The following is a 23,568-nucleotide window of genomic DNA, read 5'->3' as shown; positions in this document are numbered from 1 at the left end:
AAAAAAAAAGTTTCAAAAAAAAAAGTTATAAAAATTTCGAATCTGAAAACATATAATCTGAAACTAAAAAAAAGTTTTCTTTTTTTCATTTTTTTTATTTTATTTATTTTTATTTATTTTTGTTTGTTTATTTAATTTTAAACTAAGGGTATTAAGGATATTTTACCCTTTAATGAATGTCATTTTTGTGACTTTCTCCTTCTAGTGCTATTTTTGAGATATAAACTTCAAAAGGTGCTATTATTGACAATTGCCCTATATATAATTTATTGATGATTAATATTAAAATAAAAATAATATAAGGTTTTCAATACTGGAAATTTTGAAAGATCCTGCTTGGTTCAGATTTGAATTTGCAGATGACCCAGCCATACCAAAATTCCTTGAATGATTTTCTGCAGTTTTTGGAAAAATAAATGTGTAGTAAGAAATCACTGATCGTATTTTGCAAATATTATAATTCATACTATAAAAAGTTCACTTAGCAAAGACTATTATAGCATTGAACACTGCTAATGAAACTACATACCAACAAATAGACGAAAGTATTATAATATTTAAAACAAAACAAACATGCGCAGAGCAAAAAAAAAATGCAAACGTATAGACGGCACCATTTGTGCGCACTATTCGCCGTGTATACGTCCGTTTTCTAACAAACCTTATAAGCCGTATTTGATGATTTCGCTATGTTGCAAAGCCGCATAGCGTATAGTGACTGTATAGGCGGCCGCGTTGGGCGTATTTTCGAACACTGGTAAATAAAGAAACATAGGTGAGACTAGAAGAGTGCAGTGCAAATATGGAATCTGAATATATTTTTATTAAATTTTCAGTTGACGTTGAGTTTCAAAACCTTTATATAGACATTTAAATTTATTTATATATATTGTTTGAAATCTTATTAAAGTGAAATATTGGTAAATATGTTTCATTCATAAAGTATTGTGAAAACATACATATTCCACATATTGTAAGTGAACATAGACTTCCATTTGCGGATCGTATTAATATAAATTATCATGTTAAAGTAAATTTTTGGAATCGAGCTCTCACGTTAAAAGTTAGAGCGGTTAATATCGTTTATACCCTTAATCTATAAAATATATAACTAAATTAAAAAATAAAAATGAAATTTTAAATTATTTGATAAGATAATTGATTAAAATTAATAATAATAAGAGTTATCCAAAATCTGACAATATAATTTAAAAAAGAGATAATTTCTGTATATATTGTATAGTTCTCTGAAAAAGTCTTTTAGTAAAAAGTTAAAAACATGAATTATATATAAAAAGTTAAAAACCAAGCCGTTCTTGGTTTGGTTCGGGCTCCTCTCGATCTTTTTCGTAGTAGGGAAGGGGGAAGGAGTCTAAATCTATGGACATTAATGAACCATCATTGATGGACGTTGCACATGACACGATCAATTCGACTCAAGGTCCGGCGCTAATAGAGGTTGCTTACTTTCCTAGTAGCGAAGGAAAAGGGCAGGGCTTTTTTCGTGGTAATAGTGGGCGGGTCTCCTTTCGAAGTAAAGGCCTTCGCATTCCTAATCCGCCCCACCAACCACGAACGGCTTAGTTTGCCCCAGCTTGGTGAATCCCCGCGCAACGATATAGTTTGTGCGCCCTTTACCGTTCTCGCTCAGTGTTTGCAACGGCTGGGGAGGCAGTCGTAGAAGCGAAGTCTATCGCCACGCCATTCCATCAAATACGAGATTGGGGGCCCCTTCTCAACGATTTGATGGAATGGCCCACCCAATATGAATTATATAACTAAATATTAATCAAATAAAATTCTTAATCATATAATCAAAATAGAATATTGAATTATCAAAATCTAAAAATATAAAAAAAAAAGATAATTTCTACATATATATATTGTATTGTTTTCTTAAAAAGAATTTTAGTAAAAAGTTAAAACATAAACTATATAATTAAATATTAATCAAATAGAAAAATTTAATTATATAATAAAAAATATAATATTAAGTTATTTTAAGATTTATTTTAGTATAATGAATATAGTGAACAAAGAACTTTTCAAAAATTATGAAAATGTTTAAGCCCGTATTGCGGACAAAACACCTAGTTAATATAAATTATCATGTTAAAGCTTCTAAATTATCATTTAGTTGAGAGATTAACAATTTGCATCTCCAAAGAAGAGCAATGACTCTGCTTTCTGTAGTGACTTTCGTCTTTGATATTCTGCCATCTCACATTTCAAGAAAGATTCATTGATGTTTGGTCGTTGTGTTTGTATATTGTTAAATAGGTGGCTGTGTAGTTTGTATTTGTTTAGTTGATTCGATATATGTATCGTTGCGAAAGTAAGTTTATAAATTATTAAATAGCTGGCCGTGTAGCTTGTATTTGTTTAGCTGACTCGATTTATGTGTCGTTGAGTTTTAGTTGAGGTGATTAGTTTGGTATATTTGTTTCGAAGTTTATTTCTAAGATTAGACAAAAAAGAGAGGTGATCATTAATGATTCGTTTTTTTTTGAAATTTTAGTTTTTGGTGTTTTGATTGTTTAGGTTGTTGTGGTTTCTTTTAAATTGTAAAATAAAGGCTTGTGTAAAATTAGTTTGATAAGGGAGATAAGTAGACGACCACAAAATTTGGTTAGAAAATATTTTTGATTATTGATGTTAGCACAATATAGATAATAATATAAAGGATATTGTGTGTTGATTGTTTCTTACGGATCAATGAGGAGACGAATAACGACTCGAGTTATTTTTTTGCTAAGGCCAAAGCCTTGGATAGAACGGATTTTCCCAACCACATCTACGAGTTTAAATATCAGTTATGATAACAAAACATATTATAAACTCAGATGCAATATGATAATATACATGAGAGTTCTAGGTTTGTCTTTGCAATCACTTGGAAATTGTAAAACAGTTTAATAATGATTGGAGATTGATCTCAAGAGCACCCGCGATGACTTCATCAATAATAGTTGGTGAGATGAAACAAATGAGGAATGGATGATCAATTATCTTATACATGCTTGAGCACCTAGCAACTTCAAAAGGATCGACTTTCACTATAGAACCGGCTTTTAAAAATTGCATGTAATGATTAGCACGTCCGGCGGGAATAAACCCATGAATCATGAAATCTGCAAATAATATTATTTAACAAAAACTCATGAAATCAATTAAAAACAATTATACTAAATAAATGTGATAAATAGAAAATTAACGTGATAAACCTCATTTAAAAATGAAACTCGTAATACACTTGTAGGTCCGGTCCACAGAGAAAACCGAAGAAGCAAAGGTTTCCGACCTTTATAAATATTATTAGTTTCAGCCTTCAATGTACAAAGTATCATTTAGTTTAGTGGTATAAAAGTTGGTGTTTATAGCTCAATAACCGGAGTACGAGGCACAGACTTGACATTTTTTCACACTTTTTAAAAGTGAAACCCACCAAAACGCTGACGTGGCGGCTCAGGAATGAGATAACTGCCTCATTATATTATAGATTGTTTTGTTATGACTTACAATCTTTTCAAATATATTTTAACAGAAAAAGGCGTTTGTTGTTCTTATTTGTCAACATAATATTGTCACAAATAAACTTAAATGACACTTTTATAAAAACTTAATGACGCTTTTACTAATTTATTATTTTAAAAATTACTAGAAATTCAAACCAAATAGATATACTACAATCTCAGGAAGTCAGGATAACTGGATAAGTTCATATTACGGATCCACAACGAGATCTATAGAGGGTCTGCGTTCAGATCTATGTTAAGACCTACATTTACATCAGACCAATGTTAGGGTCTTCTTCAAAATCTGGGTTAGGTTCTTTGTTCAAGTCCAACCCCATTCTTGGACGACTTCTTCTGTTCAACAAATCAGCTTGAGATGATGCTTCTTCTGTCAACTACAAAAAGGAAACAAATACAGAGTGGTTTTCATATTTTCTTGGAAAAAATGGGACTTTTGGCTGATAAAAACATATTTTGCATATATGTGTGGTGTTATGGTTTGCCTTAGAAAGATCATCAGAGGGTCCAATTTTTCTTTTTCTGGAGCTAGGTTCCTCGTTCATGTCTCTGTTGAGGTCTGCATTGAGATCGATATTATTGGGGTCTGCATTCAGATCTATATTAAGATTTGTGCTCAACAAATCAGGCTGTTCTTGAGATAATGTTCTTTCTTCCATCTGCTAAAGGAAAGAAAAAAAAAACAAAAAATATTTTGGTTTCTTTGGACAACCAATTTTTACAAAAAGTTTCTTCTGTGTGTAAATACGCTGTATTATAGTAGTGATTACCTTAAAAAAATCAATATAGGATTCAACTCTCCTTTCCATGGAGCTAGTTTCTTCTCCTTCTGGCACTCCATCTCTATCTTCAGTGCAATCATAGCAAATCCATTCCTCGGGGGGAACGTCGACTTTTACCACCATGCAGTAGCTAAAATAATATAAGGGATGAGAAAAATACAGTAACAAAATTTGGTTATCTAATTGCATTATCAAAACATTGTATAGGTCACTGAAAAAAATATATTACGTACGTATGTTCAGCACCAACTTTGCATTTGCTACAAATGACAAGTAAATCTTCATATCCTAGATCACCACATGTATCACATACAATCATCTGCAAAAACATTATTCGATGAGATAAGATGCATTAGTTAAAGATCGGATAAACTAAACTAGGTGGAGATGTCAATGTGATCTTTTCTGATACCACAATCTGACCGTCCTCATGAGTGTTTGAAACCATGGTTGATGTTTGTTTTATATTGTATGAATCTGTAAATATTTTAAAAAGTCAATGAACGTCGAACCTATTAAAGACGAATCACAATTCATCAAAAAGTATAATAATTGAGTTGGAAATTATGAATTAACTAGGTTTCCTAAAACGGTAAACAGAGTTAGCGAATATAATAATAAAATAATAAACCATTGAGGAGAGTTGTGAAGGTCTTTCACCAAAAAAATCTAAACAGAAACAATTATTTCGAAAAATAAGAGAATTATCTTATAATGCAAAGAGAAAATCAAAATAAAAGCGTAGTTCAAATAATAATCTTGAAAACTTACAGAAAATGAACGATTAAAAAAAAATGTGGAGCAAATAGGACGAAGGCGAGTTAAATTTATAGATAAAAGTCAGGGTCACGGCTTCATTTCCTTCTCTTATTTTTCTTCCTTATTTCGATTCTCATTTTGGAAATGTGTTTGACTGTATTAACTTCTTATTTTTCCCTTTGATTTTGACTTTTTATTTAATATATTGAACAGCAGGCTTGCTTGTAAAATTATAATTTCTTTTAAGATATGGACCCGATCACCCAGTAAAAAAATATTAATGAACTATTAGTCAAACTACGGACTAATAAGACTTCCAAAAATTATAAATATAGATATGTTTTCATTTATGGCTATTTCTTTGATATTTTATATGACATTTTTGAAAAGTTTATCACTGAAATTGGACAAGGGTATGAAACCTAATGCAAATAAGTATATGAAATATTTTCAAATATCTTATTATTTATTTTACTAATTATATTAAATTTAGATAGTTATTTATATTTGATTAATAAAAGTCGAGAGTTTTTTCTTTTATTCCTTATTTTTGGTAGATCATTGGTGATCTCAACGAATTTAAGAAAACATTGATCTTAAGTATTAATTCTTAGACTAAATAAGATCTTTGTGTTATAGTAGCTTTCGCTACATCAAAACCGGTAACGTTCTACCAATTCTGAGCTATTCAGTCGTCAAAGACTCTCTCTCTCTCTCTCTCTCTCTTTCTCTCTCTCTCTCTCTCTCTCTCTCTCTCTTCTCTCTCTCTCTCTCTCTCTCTCTCTCTCTCTCTCTCTCTCTCTCTCTCTCTCTCTCTCTCTCTCTCTCTCTCTCTCTCTCTCTCTCTCTCTCTCTCTCTCTCTCTCTCTCTCTCTCTCTCTCTCTCTCTCTCTCTCTCTCTCTCTCTCTCTCTCTCTCTCTCTCTCTCTCTCTCTCTCTCCCTCCCTCCCCGGTGACACTCTTCAACTGGTGTTGTAATATATAAGTCTTTGCCTTGAAGGATCTAGGTTGTGATCTAATTTAGGGTTCGCATTCAGGCGTACAGTTTCAGAAGACTTTTGAGTGCTTAAATCATTTTGTTTCTAAAATGCGCTTTCTCCTATCTGCAAGTGGAAACAAATCAAAAGTGATTTTTGTGTATTGTAATTAGTTATCAAGATGGTTTAATTTTTTCAGTAACTACGTTTTATTTTATGGATTACCTTAAAAAGGTCAATAGAAAACTTCGATTTCTTTTTTTGTAGAACCAGCATCTTCAACACAGTCATGGCAAGACCATTTTTCAGGAACGTCCTCAAGTTTTACAGCCATGCAATAACTGCAATAATCCAAAATATAATTAAAATGCGCAAGTATAACATTTTTACTATATAATTGCATAGATAAATCAGTCAATCATTACGTATGTTCTGCACCAACTCTGCAGTTATGACAAATAGCAAGCTTATTTTTAAATCCTAGAACACCACAGGTATCACATACGTTCACCTGCCACAAAAATCATTCAATATAAGCAGTATATAGCTTAAGTTTATAGAATCGGTTAACTGAGTATAAGCAAGAATCTTTATGTACTTTTTGTCAAAAAAAAGAAAGAATCTTTATGTACTTCTTCCTCCATATCATTCAATTCATTGTTATCGTCAACGACTATAGCTTCCTCCGAAAAATCCTTTTCACCAACTGAAGACAGATTTTTTGCCACGACTCCTTTATTTTCGTCACCAGGATGCACGGAGGATTTCATTTGTTCCATATTCTACAATTACAAACAAGTCATCAAATTCATTTCTTCATGAAAACTTAGATATATTCTGCAAAAAATCTAAACAGAAACAATAATTTCTGAAAAAATAAGAGCATTATCTTATAATGGAAAGAGAAAATCAAAATCAAAGCGTAGTTCAGATAATAATCTTGAAAACTTACAGAAAATGAACGATTAAACTAAAAAATGTGGAGCAAATAGTACGAAGACTGAGTTAACTTTATAGACTAAAGTCAGGGCCACAGATTCATTTCCTTCTTCTCATATTTACCTTCCTTATTTTGGTTCTCAGTTTCTGGAAATGTGTTTGACTGTATTTACTTCTTATTTTTCCATTTGATTTTCACTTTTTATTTATTTATTTAATATATTGAACAGCATGATTTTTTTTTTGAAAGAATGTTAAATTAATTCAATTAAAAAAAACTTTTGCACAATGCATGTGACTGTTTTTGAGTTTTCTGATGTCAAAGCTCAACCATGTAAATAAAAAGAAACTCGTGAGACTATGTAGACACAAACCACATCCCCATTGCGTTGTTAATAATCTTACTTCCTCCTCCTCCAAGTGATGAGATCCTGTTTCGTATCTGCTTGTCAATAGCCTTCCTTTAGAATGTTGAGGTCAGCTGTTTTTCTCCATGCCTTCTACCATTTATGTTTACTCGTAAGCTTATAATATTATAAATATGTTTTCATTTATGCCTCCTTTCCTTTTGGTGTTGACTATTGTGGTGCTGGAGAAGCATCCTCATCCGCTGAAGCAGCTGAATCGACCAGACTCATTTTCACCATCTCCACGTCAAAACTTCTCCTCCTTTGTCGTGTTTCAGAGGCAGGTGTGTTTCTCTGGTGACACTCTTGAATTTGGTGTGGTCATATAGAACTCTCTGCCTTGACCGGCCGCGAGCAGTGGCAGCAGCAGCTGTCCCATAGCCTCTATACGGCGTTTGTTGGGCATGGTGTATATATGTATAAGATTAGATTGTAATAGCTTAGTTTCATTGAATACAATCGATATGTCTACATACACAAGTTTTCGTATAGGATAAGTCCTAGAAGATCTTTATATGAGATATGTACGTATTGAGATATACGATTGTTATCTATTATATGATCATGATCTTCTCGTATCTTCATCTGCATAATGTTGTACTTATCCTAGTACCATGTTCATCTTACTGCGATTTGTTCCCAAAGATTAATTTTGCTGTAGGTTTCACAAACTACTTCCGGAAAGGCAATTTTGCTTTGGGTATTGCAGTTTCCTGCATTTGGGGGAGATTAATTTTCTCTTTGGAGATATCTCTTTCATTATTTTCTTTTATTTTGAAGAATTCAATCTTTTGTAAGCATACAGCAGAAAATAAAAAATGGATAAATCGATCTACTTCTAATCCATTGGCGAGAACATGTAACTGGATCAACGAACTCATATATGTTGGACAACTTTGAGCACTACTAATTCGTTGGCCTTTTTATTGTTTGCTCTTGGAAACTTTTACAAAAATTAAATTCTTCAAAATGAATGGAAAACGCAAGCCAAATCGTTGATGTTGGTTTTCACCAGGTAAGAGATGTTGCGAAAATCACATCTAATCTTCGTTAAGCGATCATACATTCCACTACACAAATAATGTCCTCAAACTCCAAATCGAAGATTGATTACTCCCATTATTGTTGCTTTGTACCCTCTGATAAGGATTAAATGCTCAACCTTATGATCAAATTAGTATAAAATATGTCAATCCAATAAGTATTTTAAAATAGTAAGAATGCAAATAAAGTACTTAATCTATGTGCAATCAGTGTAATGAGTTGATAGGAAACAAGTGACAAGAACAAAGCAATACAAATAACTAAAGTTTTAATCAATAAAAGAAACATGATTCACGGGCAATAGGCATTTGACTTCACGTGATTAAGATCCAATCTAGGATGGCAAGTTTTCAATCATTAGGTCTCATTAAGTGTAGATCACAATTATAGACAAGTTTTTTTTTCCCAAGATACAAATCCTATGTCATTATGCATCAAATATCAATTCTCATTGGCTTAATACACTCAAATATACATTTAAGTCAAGTCTAATAACCATCTAACAATTCTAACGTCAAATTTCTTTTGCTATTCAAGCTAGATCAAAGTTGAATTGGTTCAGACATTTCAACATACAGGTCTAGATTAGAGAGATCAAGACTAATCTAGCATTAAACGCACTCAATAAGCAAGCAAACATATAGATCTAACACTAAACATCAAGATCTTCACTTAATCATTCTAATCACCCTAACCTATGAATCTAAAAAGAATCTACTCACAAATCATCTTAGTTACACTTAAACCCATGATAGATAGAAACATAACCAATGTTAAAGATGAGATAAACACAAGAGAGAAAGTATTAAGTGCATAAAATTCAAAAATCCAAAACGTTTTATGGTTATACAATATAAAAAGATATCCTTTCATAACAAAGACAAGTTCTATTTATACTAGGAAGCTAAAAACTTAATATCCTCTAGGTTTAATGACGCGAGCTGCCAGTGTTGAGCCAGCTAGGAGTGGCCGCTAGGTGTGGTGTTGTAGCGGTGTTGGTGCAGCCACTAGGGTGAAATACTATGTGCTCTCAAGGCTGCTTCAGAACATCGCTAGTGGCCAGTGTTGAGGCCGCTAAGGATGATTGAATCTAGCGGCTGATTCTTGGCCTCTGGATTAGGCCGATGTGCCCCCCTCGATTAACTTGTATTTTTCTTGAGTTTTCTCTAGCGGTCTAGGTAGAGACCGCTAGAAGATTCCACTACGCTTAGTTGAATCTAGCATTCTAGGTAGAGACCGCTAAACGTGGGTGCTACGAGCTCCTGCAACTCTAAATTCTTCATTTTGCTCATTTCAGCTCTCCAAATGCTCCATTTTGCCTAAGTACTTGCTGCAAAGGTTCCACAATGAAAATACACATGTAAAGACTCTAAATTCAAGCTAAATGAACTTAAAACAAGAGAAATAACAAAGCTAAAACTATGAAAAATCATAATATATCACCTCTTTTGTACAAACCCATCATTGGCATGCATGAATTTCAGATTCCTTTCAGACTCTAATAATGTAGCAGCACCAGCATCTGCATATTATCCTTTAGTTTAGAGTTGCTTGGTTCTGATTAGTGATATTATGCATGTTGTCTCTTTCCAAAATTGTTCTTCCACATCTGCCAGTGTTAAAAGTTATTTGCATTCCGATTTTTATTATTAAATATTTATTTTGTTTCTATTTGTCTATGTATACCGTATAATTCATGGAAAAACTATTTCATATTTTTTGGAATCTCCTAAAATAAATAATTCATATTTGTTGTTATATATGCTATTTTAAATGTTCAACTTTGAAAGTATTTCATGTTTAATAATATTTGGAGATCGATGGAAAGCGCAATAGATAGTAACTACTAACCAAAGAAAAGTTAAAACTATATATAAAAAAAAATTACATTATGACGATAAATATAAAATCCAATTTTATAGATATATAAAAGTATAATTTAAAGTATTAACAAATAAAAAAGCATTTCTTTTACAGAACAATAGAAAAATACTAAAATATTATTTTTTCAAATCCATTTCATAGAGAGAGTCGTGTATCCACACGACGTCTCTTTGCACAATGGTCTTCTTCTTCTTCTTCAAGGGACCCTTGCCCAAGCAAAGGATTCGGAGATGCTCTCATTCGTGTATGAGCTTGGAAGTTACTGGTAGAACTCGACTGATAATATGAACCACAATCTAAAGAAAGGTCCAAGTTATTATCCACACTCAGGTCTAGGTTTGGATCCAGGTTCATATCCAAATTCAGGTCTTGGTTAGGGTTCACATTCAGATCTATGGAAGGATCTAGATTGAGATCTATGTTAGGATTCAGGTTTAGGTTAGGCTCTATGTTCAAGTCCAGACCTACAGTTTCAGAAGACGTTTGAGTGCTTAAATCATTTTGTTTTTGAAATTCACTTTCTCCCATCTGCAAGAGGAAACAAATCAAAAGTGATCTTTGTTTATTTTATTTTTTAGTTATCAATATAGTTTATTTTTTTCGTAACTTTGTTTTATATTAAAGATTACCTCAATACAGTCATTGCAAGACCATCTTTCGGGAACATCCTCAAGTTTTTCAGGCATGCAATAACTGCAGTAACCCAAAATATGATTAAAAATACGCAAATATGACCTTTTTACTATATAATTACATAGGTAAATCATTACGTATGTTTTGCACCAACTCCGCAGTTATCACAAATGGCAAGCTTATTTGTAAATCCTTGAACACCACAGGTATCACATACGTTCACCTGCCAAAAAAAAACATTCGATGTAACATGGTACCAATAGCTTAAATTATAGACCCGGTTAACCGACTATAAGCAAAAATCTTTATGTACTTCTTCCCCATCAGTATCATTCAGTTCATCACTGTTCGAGTCATATGCGTTTTTAGGTGTAGATATTGGCGTGATCTCTTTGGATTCCACAATCTGATCATCCTTATGAGTGATTGAAACCATAGATGTAATTTCTTGTTTCAGAGATATTTTTTGTCGTCCAGATCCTTAAATTAGAGAAAAAAACTATTGATGAATATCCAACACCATTAACAACGAAAGGTAAAATAAAATTTGAATTCATCAGAAAAAGTCTGGATGAATTGACAATTATGATTTGAATTAGGTTTGTTTAACAACAAAGGTAGAGAAGCAAAAAAACCCCAAACATTTTTATAGGAAGCAAGAAGGAAGAAGCTGCGTAAGTGATCAAACTTTGGAATTTATACTTCACTATTTCTTAATAGATTCAATAATTTAGAGAGAAACTAAATTTTGCAAAGCCAGTAGATATTAAATGAAATACAGCCAAATCGTATACAAGGAAGTGAAAGAAGAACCCTAGATCAAAGATGATTCTCCCCTTAAATCACATAACCAGGCTGCCACAAAAACAAAAACAAAAATCATTGCTAACTAAGTAAAAAAAAATTTGAAACCGATAAAATAATCAACATTTGAGAAGAGATTTTATAGGCCTTTTAACCAAAAAGAAAAAAAATCAAAAATCAAATTCTGAAAACTTTAAAGCGTTATCTCTTGACACGAGAAAAATAAAAATCAAAGCCTAGAAAAAAAACATTACTCACACAAATGATAAAACTCCACAATGTGAAGAAGACATGAAGAAGACGAACCACATTGCTTCCCTTATATACTGGTACTGTCTTACTTTCCTTTAATTTTAACCTCAACTTATGGAATTGTATTTGGTTGTAATTAATAACCCTTTTAATTTTCAATTTTAATTTGATATAATAGATTTAATAAGCTTATCTGTTAAATTTTAAAGATGATCTTTATTTTTGATTGTTTCTTTTATATTTTTAATATGACATTTGTTTGATGAAGAAAATCAAGAAATTAGGATAAAGTTGTTGGGACATGTGTCGCATGAAATAGTTAATTTACGTGAATCTCCACTATCCAATATATCAATATTTTCATTTTAGCTTGTGAATTAGTCCGTAGGAAGCCTGGAACCATTCTATAATATCATACATATCCAGTTCTCAAAGACTACTAATAACCCACATTTGTTAAAATCATGCTGCACAAACCTTTTAGATAGTCTTTACAGTTTTGTTCAGAGTTGAGTAGTCTGAAGCACCACAGGAAGTTTCCGAGAAAAATAGTAATGTGGGTCAGGGTCTAATAGAAAGACCTTAAGTTGGACTAGCATATTGCATCAATTAGTTTTGTCTCATTTGTTATATTAGTTTAAATTTATCAACTACCTTAAAATCATAGATGACCTAAATACCAACAATCCAGGGTTGTTACAAGGGTCACTAATAGAATATATCATGGATGGGGTAGATGTGGATAGATAGTGTAATGTATATGATCCATATAAGAATTTAGATAATTTTTCAGAACAGAGATTGGAGGCCAAAAGTATGAGGCACAATTCCTCATCTTTGCATGTAGAGATAGAGACGCTAATTTAGGCTATTGAATATATGACTAACTTCCGATCATCCAAGATTGTTACAAAGGTCACTAAAAGAACTGTAAAATATCATTTTAACCTAATTGTAGCAACTTCCAGTAAAACGTCAAAAATTCACATCCTTGAATTTAATTCTAGTTATTTAGTATATTTGGAAACAAATATATTTATAAATGTAGAAGTTTGAGATGCGTTGATGATTTTATTTTGGTATATATGTATATCCAGTTTCTAAATTTCGATTTACTTAAAAGGCGAACAAATTTGATTTAAATATTTCAAACTTGAATGAAAATTATGTAATACAAATTTTATTATCAGATTTTAAACTTTTTGAGTTTTAGATTTTTTAATTTAAATATGTGAATAAAACCTCAAGCATAATTTTGGAATATCAAATATATTCAGCATTTGAGTTTCTATTAAAATTTCAATATAAGTGGAAACTATATTTTCAAAAGTTTGCTATATTATAATTCGTAGTATACCGCAAGATAATAATTTCAAAATATTTTGTTTACTTTTAATAAAACAGTTGTTGTAAAAACTAATCGATACAAACTTAATATATATTGCGTTAATTTATCATATTTATATTTTAGGAGATAACATTTAATCATACATTTTAAAACGTCTGGCATTAAATTTATTTTTGGATATTTTATAACTGAAATTATAAATTTGTATTGTTTCACATCTAATATTTCCGTCAATAAAATATAATATAGAATATTAAAAAATATGTGTTTGTAACTAAAAATAATTTGCATGCTTTACAGACTAATCCACAAAAATTGCAATCGTAAAAAAGCATGTAATCTGAAAATTATATAATTAAATAATATATTTTAATACTTTTTAAAGTCATGCATTGTTAATAAAATCTCTACATTATATTTATAAAAACATATAATTTTATTCCATATTAGGATTATATGATTTATAGTCATTACTGTGAACAGCTTTATTTAAATAATTATGTGATATATGATATTTATAACTTTCAAATATAATATTTATTAATCTTAATCTATTGGTTTTAGCATTTATTGTATATAAAGTATGAATATAATCTCACCTCAAAGAAAATACAAATAGATAAAATATTCTGATTTTAGCAAAATATTTATGATTTGTGAATAGTTGTGATCTTCGTTAAACAGTTGTTAAAATATGATTTGCTTAAAATACAATTTTGGTGGTTTTGGTTTTTATAGTATGCTGTTTCTCTTAAAGATCATTAATTATTTAAACATAACTATATCTAAATTTAATATATTAAACCATTCATATGATATGTCTAAAAATGTAAGGGATATTCATATTCTCAACATTTTTTTGATGTTTGATATGTGTTATAATAAATGGTCAATTTGATGTGTTTATAAATAGAGTATGACAATTATAAATGTATGACAAAAGTGAACAATATATTAATTAAAACTTAATTGTTTCAAAAAGATTAATTAAAATTTAATCATATGATATTAATTTTGGAAGAAGGTTGTAACTACTGACTCTTGTGACATAATGATATTAAAATTGTAGCAATATAACTAAAATTTAGAGAACAATTATTGTGTGGCAAGTTTTAAAAGTGAATAATAATTATTTATAATATTATTTTCTCTTTGCATTAAAATTGTCATTTAAAGCTTTTTACGCATATGAAAAAATACTTAAATTTTTTATTTATACTCTATTCATACATTAAATATTTCTCTCTATTTAATTAATACATTAATAAAATAAGATTAAATGAAACGTTTATTTTAAATGATGCATTAAAATACAAAATGACATTTTTAAAAACAAAAATAAAATCTAAAATGATATTTTTAAGAAATGAATGAAGTATTAATTAGACTGAAACGTGATTCAGAAAATCTTAATAAGTTTTTTAATATATGACTTGTACACCTACTACACGAACAACGTCTTAATTATTATATATATATATATACATATGATATATTTTACATTTTAAATTTTGTTCTCCATTATTTTTAATTTAGATACTAAATAATTATAGGACTTTATTAAAGATTTATAATTTAATTTATAAAAGGTTAGTGCTTTAACTTTAAAACTGTAGTTTTCAAAAATAAATCTAATTTCAGATTTTTTTCCAATTTTCACAATAAAATATACTATTATTTTCTAAGAAAATTAAGATAAGATCTGAAATTTGGATCACCGTTTAGGAAAGCATCGGCACTAAGGCCCGTTAATTTGAAATATAGCCCATTAGAGTTTCATTCACATAAGAAAAAATATAGTAACGTGTAGACATGTAAAAGCCGATGAAAATCAAATGAACGTAGGTAGTCAAGTCCAAGTGGAACTTCGTCAGTTTCGAGTGGTCTCTATTAAAAACTCTCCTAAACCGTTAGATTAATTCTGTCTATATCATCCGACGGTCAGGCGTTTTACAATTTTAAATATTAATTTTGAAAAAATAGAAATAAATACTGTGAGAAAAGAGTCTCTCTCTCTCACACTAGATGAAGAACAGAGTCTCTCCGGCGAATTCGCCTGAGAGCTGTCGCGTGTAAAATCTAATGGGTCTTCCTTTGTTGACTTGTGGTACGACAAGAGTCGCTTTCTCCTCTTCTTCTTCGTCTTCGTCATGGTTTAAGAGTAGTGATCGTAGTTTTAGGCTTTACGAGTCTCCGGCGAGTTCGAGATCGGAGCTGCGGAGGCGTAGCGGGAAGAGAAGCAGTCTTTCGTTAGAGAAGTCGAGGGGAGTTAAAGCGTCTTCGTCGGGACAGAGCAGCGGCGAAGTGATCGACGACGGTGATGCGGCGGCGTCGGCAAGAAGTATAGCTGTGCCTTCGGGAGATGTAACGTCGGTGGGAAGTTTCGGCGGCGGGGGGTTAGCTGGACCGTCGGGAGAGGTGACATCCGTGGGAGAGTTTGTCGGTGGAAGCGGCGGAGATTGGGATAAGATCGGTGCTGTTGTTAGGCTGAGTTACGGAATCGGTGAGTCAACTCGGTGGTAATGACAAAAGTTTTGTTTTCAAGTAAATTAAAGTTTTGGATTTTTTTTTAATTTAAAATATTAAAAAAACAGGAATATACTGTGGAATGGCGATGGCGGGAAGGTTTATATGTGAAGTAGCAGGGATAGATTACACAGGAGGTTTTAATGCTTCTTTAGATGCTATTATTGCTGGTCTTGGTTACGCTTCTCCACCTATCATGGCTCTTCTCTTCATTCTTGATGTAAGTTAAAGAGTTAGGAGGATCTCTCTCTCTCTCTCTCTCTCTTTTAATGGTTTAGTGTTGATTGAGATTGTTTTCTTGTTTTAGGATGAAGTTGTGAAGGTGTCGCCGCACGCTCGTGCCATTAGAGATGTTGAAGATGAGGAGCTTCGTGGCTTCTTCCATGGAATGTCAGCTTGGCAGGTGAAATTAACTTCTTAAAATATGATGTTTTTTGAAACTTTCAAGAACTGGTACCATTGATGTCTTTCTTTTAGTTTATCTTAGTAGTTACTGCAAGTTCAGTTGGAGAGGAGCTCTTCTATCGCGCTGCGTTTCAGGGTGCACTAGCTGATATATTCCTAAGAGGCACAGATCTCATCTCAGATCCTCGAGGAATGGTCGCTTTGGTATGCTCTCTCTTTTCTTCTTTACCTTCTAACATTCCAAATTGACTTGAAACTATTGAAATTTACAGACTGGACTATTGCCTCCGTTCGTACCGTTTGCTCAAGCGTTTGCAGCCGCTATAACCGCCGCTCTCACTGGTTCTCTCTATTACATTGCTGCTTCACCTAAAGATCCTACTTATATAATGGCACCCGTCTTGAAAACTCCTTCTGCCCGTGACGAGCTCAAGAAGTTGTTTGCAGCGTGGTACGAGAGGAGACAGATGAAGAAGATCTACTCTCCTCTTCTTGAAGGGCTTTTGGGTCTCTACCTCGGCTTTGAATGGATTCAGGTACACTATTATTACTAAACTCATTCTCTTTATCAGACGTTAAAAGGAATAATTAGTTAAATAAAATATTGCAGACAAACAACCTTCTTGCTCCTATCATCACACATGGCATATACTCGGCTGTTGTATTGGGTAATGGTCTCTGGAAGCTTCACCATCACCAACAAAGACTACGCCTACGGGTACATAAGCTTGAAGCTGAAGGTGACAACAACAGTACAAGATAGATTAAAAAATAAATGAATAAAACACTACCCTTTTGTGTTTAAAGTTTTGTAAATTGTCTTTTATGTATTGAACCTTCATTGACTTGTACAAATAGAAAGTAAAGTGTTTAGAACCAAATAAGAGAGCAGCTACTTGAAGCTTTTATTTTTATTGTCTTCAAAGTAAAGTGTTTAGTCTTGTTCAAGTTGAGAAATGATCCTAACGAAGACATCAAAGCCTTGGCACATGTCTGTAAGAAGACAGTACTCGTTCTTTGCGTGATATGTAGCCATGAGGCCGTATCCTGAAGTTTGCACATCGAAACCTTCATCCTACAAACCAAAGATACCATCGAATTTAAAAAAGAGCAGAAGAAGACTCTGAAGGGATCAGTCTCGAGTCTAGTGTATCTAATGGATTACCTTGAGGTCTCGGATAAGAGGCAAAGTACCGGTGATCGAGTAAGGCTTCACGTGCCCGACGACTTCTTTGGTTGCGTTGCAAAGAACGTGATAGCCGCGGGAATCAAGATTACATGCAACTCCAGCTGATGCTTCATCAAAGCTTAACGTTAGCCTGCAGCAGACAATTGAGACTTTGTTAACAAAAAAAATGAGAGAAGGAATGAAACCAGGTGTAAAGAGGAAAACACACAAACCTTCCACGTAAGTTCTCATCTGGTAAGACGTATTTGGAAACAGGACCACGGGTTGCGAGATTCTCTATGTTAGTGTTTATGCCGTCTACATACTCTTGCAGCTTCTTCATCACTTCCGTCACGCTGCATAAAACAAGGCAAGTTCTTCAAAAGTGTGTCTAAATGCATAGAAGAAACAACTATGGAACCAAGTGAGAGAAGAGAGTGACTTACTCATAGAAAGGAGTCAACCTGAAACCAAAAGAACAGAGAAGTAAGAAAACTGACAAGACATCTCAGTTTTACAGTATTCACAACTTAAAAAACATAACCTGACATCACCGGAGATGGTACATTCTCCAGGAATCTGGTTGATTCCGCCTCCAGGATCTACAAAAAGCAGACAATCCTTTGGAGTTAAGTAGATAACATTTGGAGTCATTACATCATCCTTTACATTCCAAAAACTTACAGCTCCACTGTGTTGGCTTCATGGTGGATGGCGTGGCAAAACCATACACTTTCTCTTGTGGGTGAGGAGGAAAGTCTCTGTAGAACCGGGATTGAATTTCTTTAAGCCCTTCCATTCCTAACTCCATAGCGTTAATCGCCTGAGCATAAACACAAGATTAAAGGATTCAAATGCTGAGCTTGCAGCTTCACCAATTCAACAGGAACCACCATACCTTGTGAGCTAAACCGCTGTGGAAAAGCTTTCCGGTTAAATGAAGCTTCCAAGGAATCATCCCACCCGTTCCAATACACGGCTGCTTATCCGCAGTATCAATCCAAAACCTTCAAAAACAACTCACACATCAACAACAGCTTCATACAACTCAAGAAGATTAAAAAAAAGAAACTTAACAATGGTCCGGATTTGAGCTTATCAAGAAGCTTGTCTTTAACCAGCATGTCCACACCAACACCTGGAATCGAAGAGTTCTCTTCACTAGCAATAAAAACCGCCACCACCGATGATTTCAACGCCGGTTTAGTCTCCCCAAGCCTCTTCATGAGCTCAGTCACTAGAGCAACGTGACCAAGACAATCCGTAGTCCCACGACCTCGAAGCTTATCCCCATCTATGCTCAGCGAGAAAGGATCAAACTCCTACAAAAGAACAATCAAACCCAAAACAGAGACATCTGAATAAAACCATAACCAATTAAACCCTAGAGTACACAAAAGAAGATAAAGATCTCAACTTTCGATCAATCCGCATAAACCCAAGAGGCCCAGACTACACAAGAAGATAAAGATCTCAACTTTGGATCAATCCGCATAAACCCAAGACTACACAAGAAGATAAAGATCTCAACTTTGGATCAATCCGCATAAACCCAAGACTACACAAGAAGATAAAGATCTCAACTTTGGATCAATCCACATAAACCCAAGACTACACAAGAAGATAAAGATCTCACCTTTGGATCAATCCACATAAACCCAAGACTACACAAGAAGATAAAGATCTCAACTTTGGATCAATCCGCATAAACCATAGAGTACACAATGTGATAAAGGTTTCAACTTTGGATCAATCCCCATAAACCCAAGAGTACAAAATGTGATAAAGGTTTGAACTTTGGATCAATTCGCGTAAACCCAACATCTTAATTCTAATGGGCACCGATCAACCACGAAAAATGATTTACCCATTCGTCGGGATTGGCGGTGACGACGTCCATGTGCATTCCGACGAAAGACAAGATCTTTCCGGGGACAGATCCTGGGTACTCCACGATGAGGTTGCCTCTTCCCGAGTGATACGCCACATGATTGATCACAAGAGGACCACCACCAGTTTCTGTGCTGTAAGGACGGAGAGAGTCGAGGACGTGGTTTACGATTCGATCCTCTTGCGGGATGAGCTCCGGCGGATTGTTCTGGACGAACTTGGATTCGCCGATGAGTTTCGATAAGAGTGAAACGAATGAGTCTTTGTTAAGAGAGCCTAAGGATTCCATTGTTGTTGCTAGCACACAAGAGACAGAAGAGAGTCTTACAGCTTCGGTTACGTTAACTACACAATTTTATACTGAAGTATATATAACTTTTTTATCTTTTTTTTTTTTTTGATAAAACCAAGTAAATATTTAATTTTTTGAAGTAAATTTATTAATTGAAAAAAAAATGTAAAACTTTGTGATACAATGTAATCTCAAATGAGTCAGTTCACAACAAGCTGTATTGGTTACTGACAAGGCTAGACGATCACAAGTAGAATTCCACTTGGTAGAGCTTTGGTTTGGAACAGCTACACGATGCCTTACAAATTTTAGTTCCATGCAATGCAACTTTAGCTTGGTTTGGGACAAACCCATAAATTGTTATTTATTTTTTGCTAATTTGTAAACGTCATTACTATGTAATGTAAGTTTTTTTCTAAAATGTACTGTAAGCTTGGTTCAAGATTACTTGGACCACATTTTGCTTAATAGCATTTCTAGAATAATAGCATTTTTTAATTCTAAAAGCCCAAAGGGTTAAATCCAGGCTTTCCAACAGTGACAAAGCTTGAAGTTAAATGATTATATAGAACAAGTGACGACAAATCAACAAATGAAGCTCCATAGCCAAAACGCTTCTTAATACGAGTCAGTTTTATCTTCTCTGAATGGGAGGAGAAAAACAAAGAGGCTAACCTCGAGCTCGAACTTTGCATAGAGGCATGACCGTTTTTGGCATGTGTAAGTGGAATGTTGGCATAAGATTTATAAAAAAAATTTGAAAGTTGAGTAGCTGTTTATACTAGTGCGTAAATTATGTAATTTTAAATTATATTTTTAAATGTAGGGCATATAATTTCAAAAATAGTAAAACTTATATAGATATGAAGCTATTAAATTTTAAAACAATTTATTATTTTAAGTATATATATACAAGTTTGTCGTAAAAGCAGTGTTACGAGGAATTAGCGAGGAAACCCGTTTCGTCGTTATACGTTTGTCGTAACGCATATATCCTCGCTAATTCGTCGTAACATAGCGAGGAAATAATTTCGTCGTAAAAGCAAAGAGGAATATTTCGTCGTAAAGACCACGTAAAGCTTCCACGTAAGGACGTCGCTAAATTTCCTCGTAAATACCACGAAAGACGTTCCTCGTAAAACCCACGTAAATAACTCGAAAGTAAATACTCGTAAAGTAAACGTAAATACCTTGATAGCTTTCCTCGTAAAGACCACGTGAACTTTCCACGTCATTTCCTTGTAAACAATTCCTCGTAAAAACCTCGTTAAGCTTCCACGTAAAGAAGTCGCAAAATTAGCTACGAATTTACTTCGTTTCGTTATTTTACAGAAATATAAAAAATTATAATTAAAAAATAATTTAAATTATTTAAATTATTAATAAAATTAAAATTCTAAAAAAATCAAAACCAAAATATTTTATATATAAATAAGTTTTGAATTCATAATACAAGAACCGAAATTAAAAAGAACTAAGGGTCGTGAATCGCCCGATAGAATTCATCACTCCTCGCCGTTACATCCGCCTCGGTATGTGTGTCGGATGTTGACTCGCCTGGAATAGGATTTCGTTGTCGCATGGTCATCGGGGGAGGAAGAACCGATGGTCCTCTAGAAGAAGGAGACCCAAAGACTCTCTGAGTGTACTGAGTCTCGGGGACAGTCTCTTGTCCCGAAGAACCGGGAGCTGATGAAGACGACGGGTCTAAACGATTACCCGGCTCACCGAACATCTCTCTGTAATGGGCAGTAAGTCTACCTTTTCGAACCTGAGAAAAAAATTTAATTTTTTAAATTTTCGTCAACAGTATATTTTCCAACATTATCCACCTAATCAACACTAAATAACATAAGATCCGTAAACTTATCTAAATTCCCTATACTAACCACCTAATCTACCTAAACTAACCAAATTGGAGAGGAATTAGAGAGGCTTACCATTGCAATGAAACAGGGAGGAAGTGGAGAGGAAGTAGAGAGGAAAGAAAGAGTGAGCGCTCGGGGTGTATATATAAGATTACATTCCATCGCAAATTCCTCGTAATTTTACGACGAATTACAGAGGCCCGTGTTTTTTTTTTACGACGAAACAGCGAGAGATTACAAAGACCCGCGTTTTATTATACGAGGAAGTTACGAGGAATTACAAAGGCCCGTGTTTTTTAGGTACGAGGACGTTACGACGATTTTGCTTACGTGGAATTACCGAGGAAAGCTTCCCTATAAATATACCCGTAACTCTCCTTCTCAACCCACACCCAAACTCCCAAATCACACCCTATCTCACATCATACTCTCAAATCCAATCCTATTCAAATTATAAAAATTTGAGAAAAAAGGAAGAGAAGATGATATTGGAATTTATGTTGGTGAGACTTAAGTAATATAATTGCTGGAAGTCTTGCCACATGTAAATCTAGTATATTTCTTCTTTTTCTTGTTTTTTCTAGTTTTTACAGTACGAGGTGTTTACGACGATTTTGGTTACGTGGTATTTACGACGAATTTGTCCTACGTGGTATTTACGACGAATCTCTCCTACGTGGAATAAACGAGGAATTTGTCCTACGTGGTATTTACGACGAATTTGTCCTACGTGGTATTTACGACGAATCTCTCCTACGTGGAATAAACGAGGAATTCGTCGTAAGTTCGACGTCAACATACGAGGAATTAACGAGTATTCTGTTTAAATCCCTAAAATCCGAAACCCCAAACCCCATATTCCTTATCTTCTACTTCATATATTCCAAACCCTATCTTTATTTTCATTCCAAACCACAATTCCCTATCTTCTAATTCATATATTCCAAACCACAATTCTCACTTTTACTTATTCATAAAACAAACTCCCACATTTTCTTATTCACAAAACAAACTCCCACATTACCTTATTCATAAAACAAACTCTCACATTACCTTATTCATAAAACAAACTACACAAAATCGAGTATATTTCTTCTTTTTCTTTTTTTTTCTAGTTTTTACAGTACGAGGTGTTTACGACGATTTTGGTTACGTGGTTTTTACGATGATTCCGTCCTACGTGGAATTAAAGTGGGCCGCGTTCATCATTTATTTTACGTGGTATTTACGACGAATCTTTCCTACGTGGTATTTACGACGAATTTGTCCTACGTGGTATTTACGACGAATCTCTCCTACGTGGAATAAACGAGGAATTCGTCGTAAGTTCGACGTCAACATACGAGGAATTAACGAGTATTCCGTTTAAATCCCTAAAATCCGAAACCCCAAACCCCATATTCCTTATCTTCTACTTCATATATTTCAAACTCTATCTTTATTTTCATTCCAAACCACAATTCCTTATCTTCTAATTCATATATTGCAAACCACAATTCCCACTTTTACTTATTCATAAAACAAACTCCCACATTTTCTTATTCACAAAACAAACTCCCACATTACCTTATTCATAAAACAAACTCTCACATTACCTTATTCATAAAACAAACTACACAAAATCGAAAATACATCAATCGGATTCATCGACATTCTCGTCATCACTAGAAATGTCTTCATTTTCATTAAACTCGTCTTCAACAGCTTCGTCTGTGGCATCATCGGTAAGATCTTCGTACTCGTGATTATGCGGATCAATGAGAAGGATGTCATCAATTTCTTGTTCAGGTTCCCCGACTTCATTTATCTGTTCTTCTTGCAATGGTGGTTCTTCTCCACTGATGATTCGTTCTCGAGGTGTTACTTTGATCACTACTAACCAATTTATACCCGAATCTCTCATCCGAGAGTATGGAAGGAAGCTAACTTGGTCTGCTTGTGAAGCTAAGATGAAAGGCTCGAATTTGTTGTACCGTCGTCCACCGTTGACATCAACTACACCGAATTTGTTAGACCGAACACCTCTGTTGACGACGGGGTCGAACCATTCACATTTG

General features: G+C 33.5%; 4 protein-coding genes and 1 long non-coding RNA gene across 6 annotated transcripts in view; 2 read left to right on the top strand and 3 right to left on the bottom strand.

Annotated features, from left to right (window-relative positions):
* LOC103856262 (peroxisomal (S)-2-hydroxy-acid oxidase GLO5) overlaps window positions 1–23,568 on the top strand; it is a 382,149-nt gene that overhangs the window by 260,557 nt on the left and 98,024 nt on the right. Inside the window, exon 11 of the mRNA XM_033273611.1 lies at window positions 9,612–9,619. The gene's annotated coding sequence lies outside the window, so the exon portion shown is untranslated. The remainder of the gene's footprint in view (window positions 1–9,611; window positions 9,620–23,568) is intronic.
* Window positions 2,278–5,850, bottom strand: LOC103863955. The gene is made up of 2 exons (XR_004448774.1): window positions 4,549–5,850; window positions 2,278–4,445 (listed from the first exon to the last, which is right to left on the bottom strand). It is a non-coding gene; the product is annotated as an uncharacterized LOC103863955 (long non-coding RNA).
* On the bottom strand, window positions 10,003–15,100 carry LOC103855806. Of its 2 annotated transcripts, XM_009132856.2 has the most exons (5): window positions 12,021–12,039; window positions 11,272–11,438; window positions 11,096–11,181; window positions 10,955–11,018; window positions 10,003–10,853 (listed from the first exon to the last, which is right to left on the bottom strand). In XM_009132856.2, exons 2-5 carry the CDS (start codon window positions 11,392–11,394, stop codon window positions 10,461–10,463), a joined length of 666 nt encoding a protein of 221 aa, XP_009131104.1. In that variant the 5' UTR covers window positions 11,395–11,438; window positions 12,021–12,039; the 3' UTR covers window positions 10,003–10,460. The 2 variants fall into 2 exon arrangements, with proteins under 2 accessions (XP_009131104.1, XP_009131096.1); XM_009132848.2 differs by having other exon boundaries at window positions 11,272–15,100.
* LOC103855787 lies at window positions 15,360–17,201 on the top strand. The gene is made up of 6 exons (XM_009132826.3): window positions 15,360–15,865; window positions 15,957–16,108; window positions 16,196–16,291; window positions 16,366–16,497; window positions 16,566–16,829; window positions 16,904–17,201. Exons 1-6 carry the CDS (start codon window positions 15,445–15,447, stop codon window positions 17,054–17,056), a joined length of 1,218 nt encoding a protein of 405 aa, XP_009131074.1. The 5' UTR covers window positions 15,360–15,444; the 3' UTR covers window positions 17,057–17,201.
* Window positions 17,066–19,707, bottom strand: LOC103855796 (acetylornithine deacetylase). Its single transcript, XM_009132835.3, has 9 exons — window positions 19,329–19,707; window positions 18,539–18,783; window positions 18,360–18,468; window positions 18,146–18,284; window positions 18,006–18,063; window positions 17,908–17,925; window positions 17,695–17,817; window positions 17,459–17,612; window positions 17,066–17,368 (listed from the first exon to the last, which is right to left on the bottom strand). The coding sequence occupies exons 1-9, from the start codon at window positions 19,638–19,640 to the stop codon at window positions 17,228–17,230; spliced, it is 1,299 nt and encodes a 432-aa protein (XP_009131083.1). The 5' UTR covers window positions 19,641–19,707; the 3' UTR covers window positions 17,066–17,227.

This window comes from Brassica rapa, chromosome A01, assembly GCF_000309985.2.
Source record: "Brassica rapa cultivar Chiifu-401-42 chromosome A01, CAAS_Brap_v3.01, whole genome shotgun sequence".
NCBI classification, from domain to species: Eukaryota; Viridiplantae; Streptophyta; class Magnoliopsida; order Brassicales; family Brassicaceae; genus Brassica; species Brassica rapa.
Note: the sequence above shows the minus strand (reverse complement) of the source record. Positions and strands in the feature narration are given on the sequence as shown.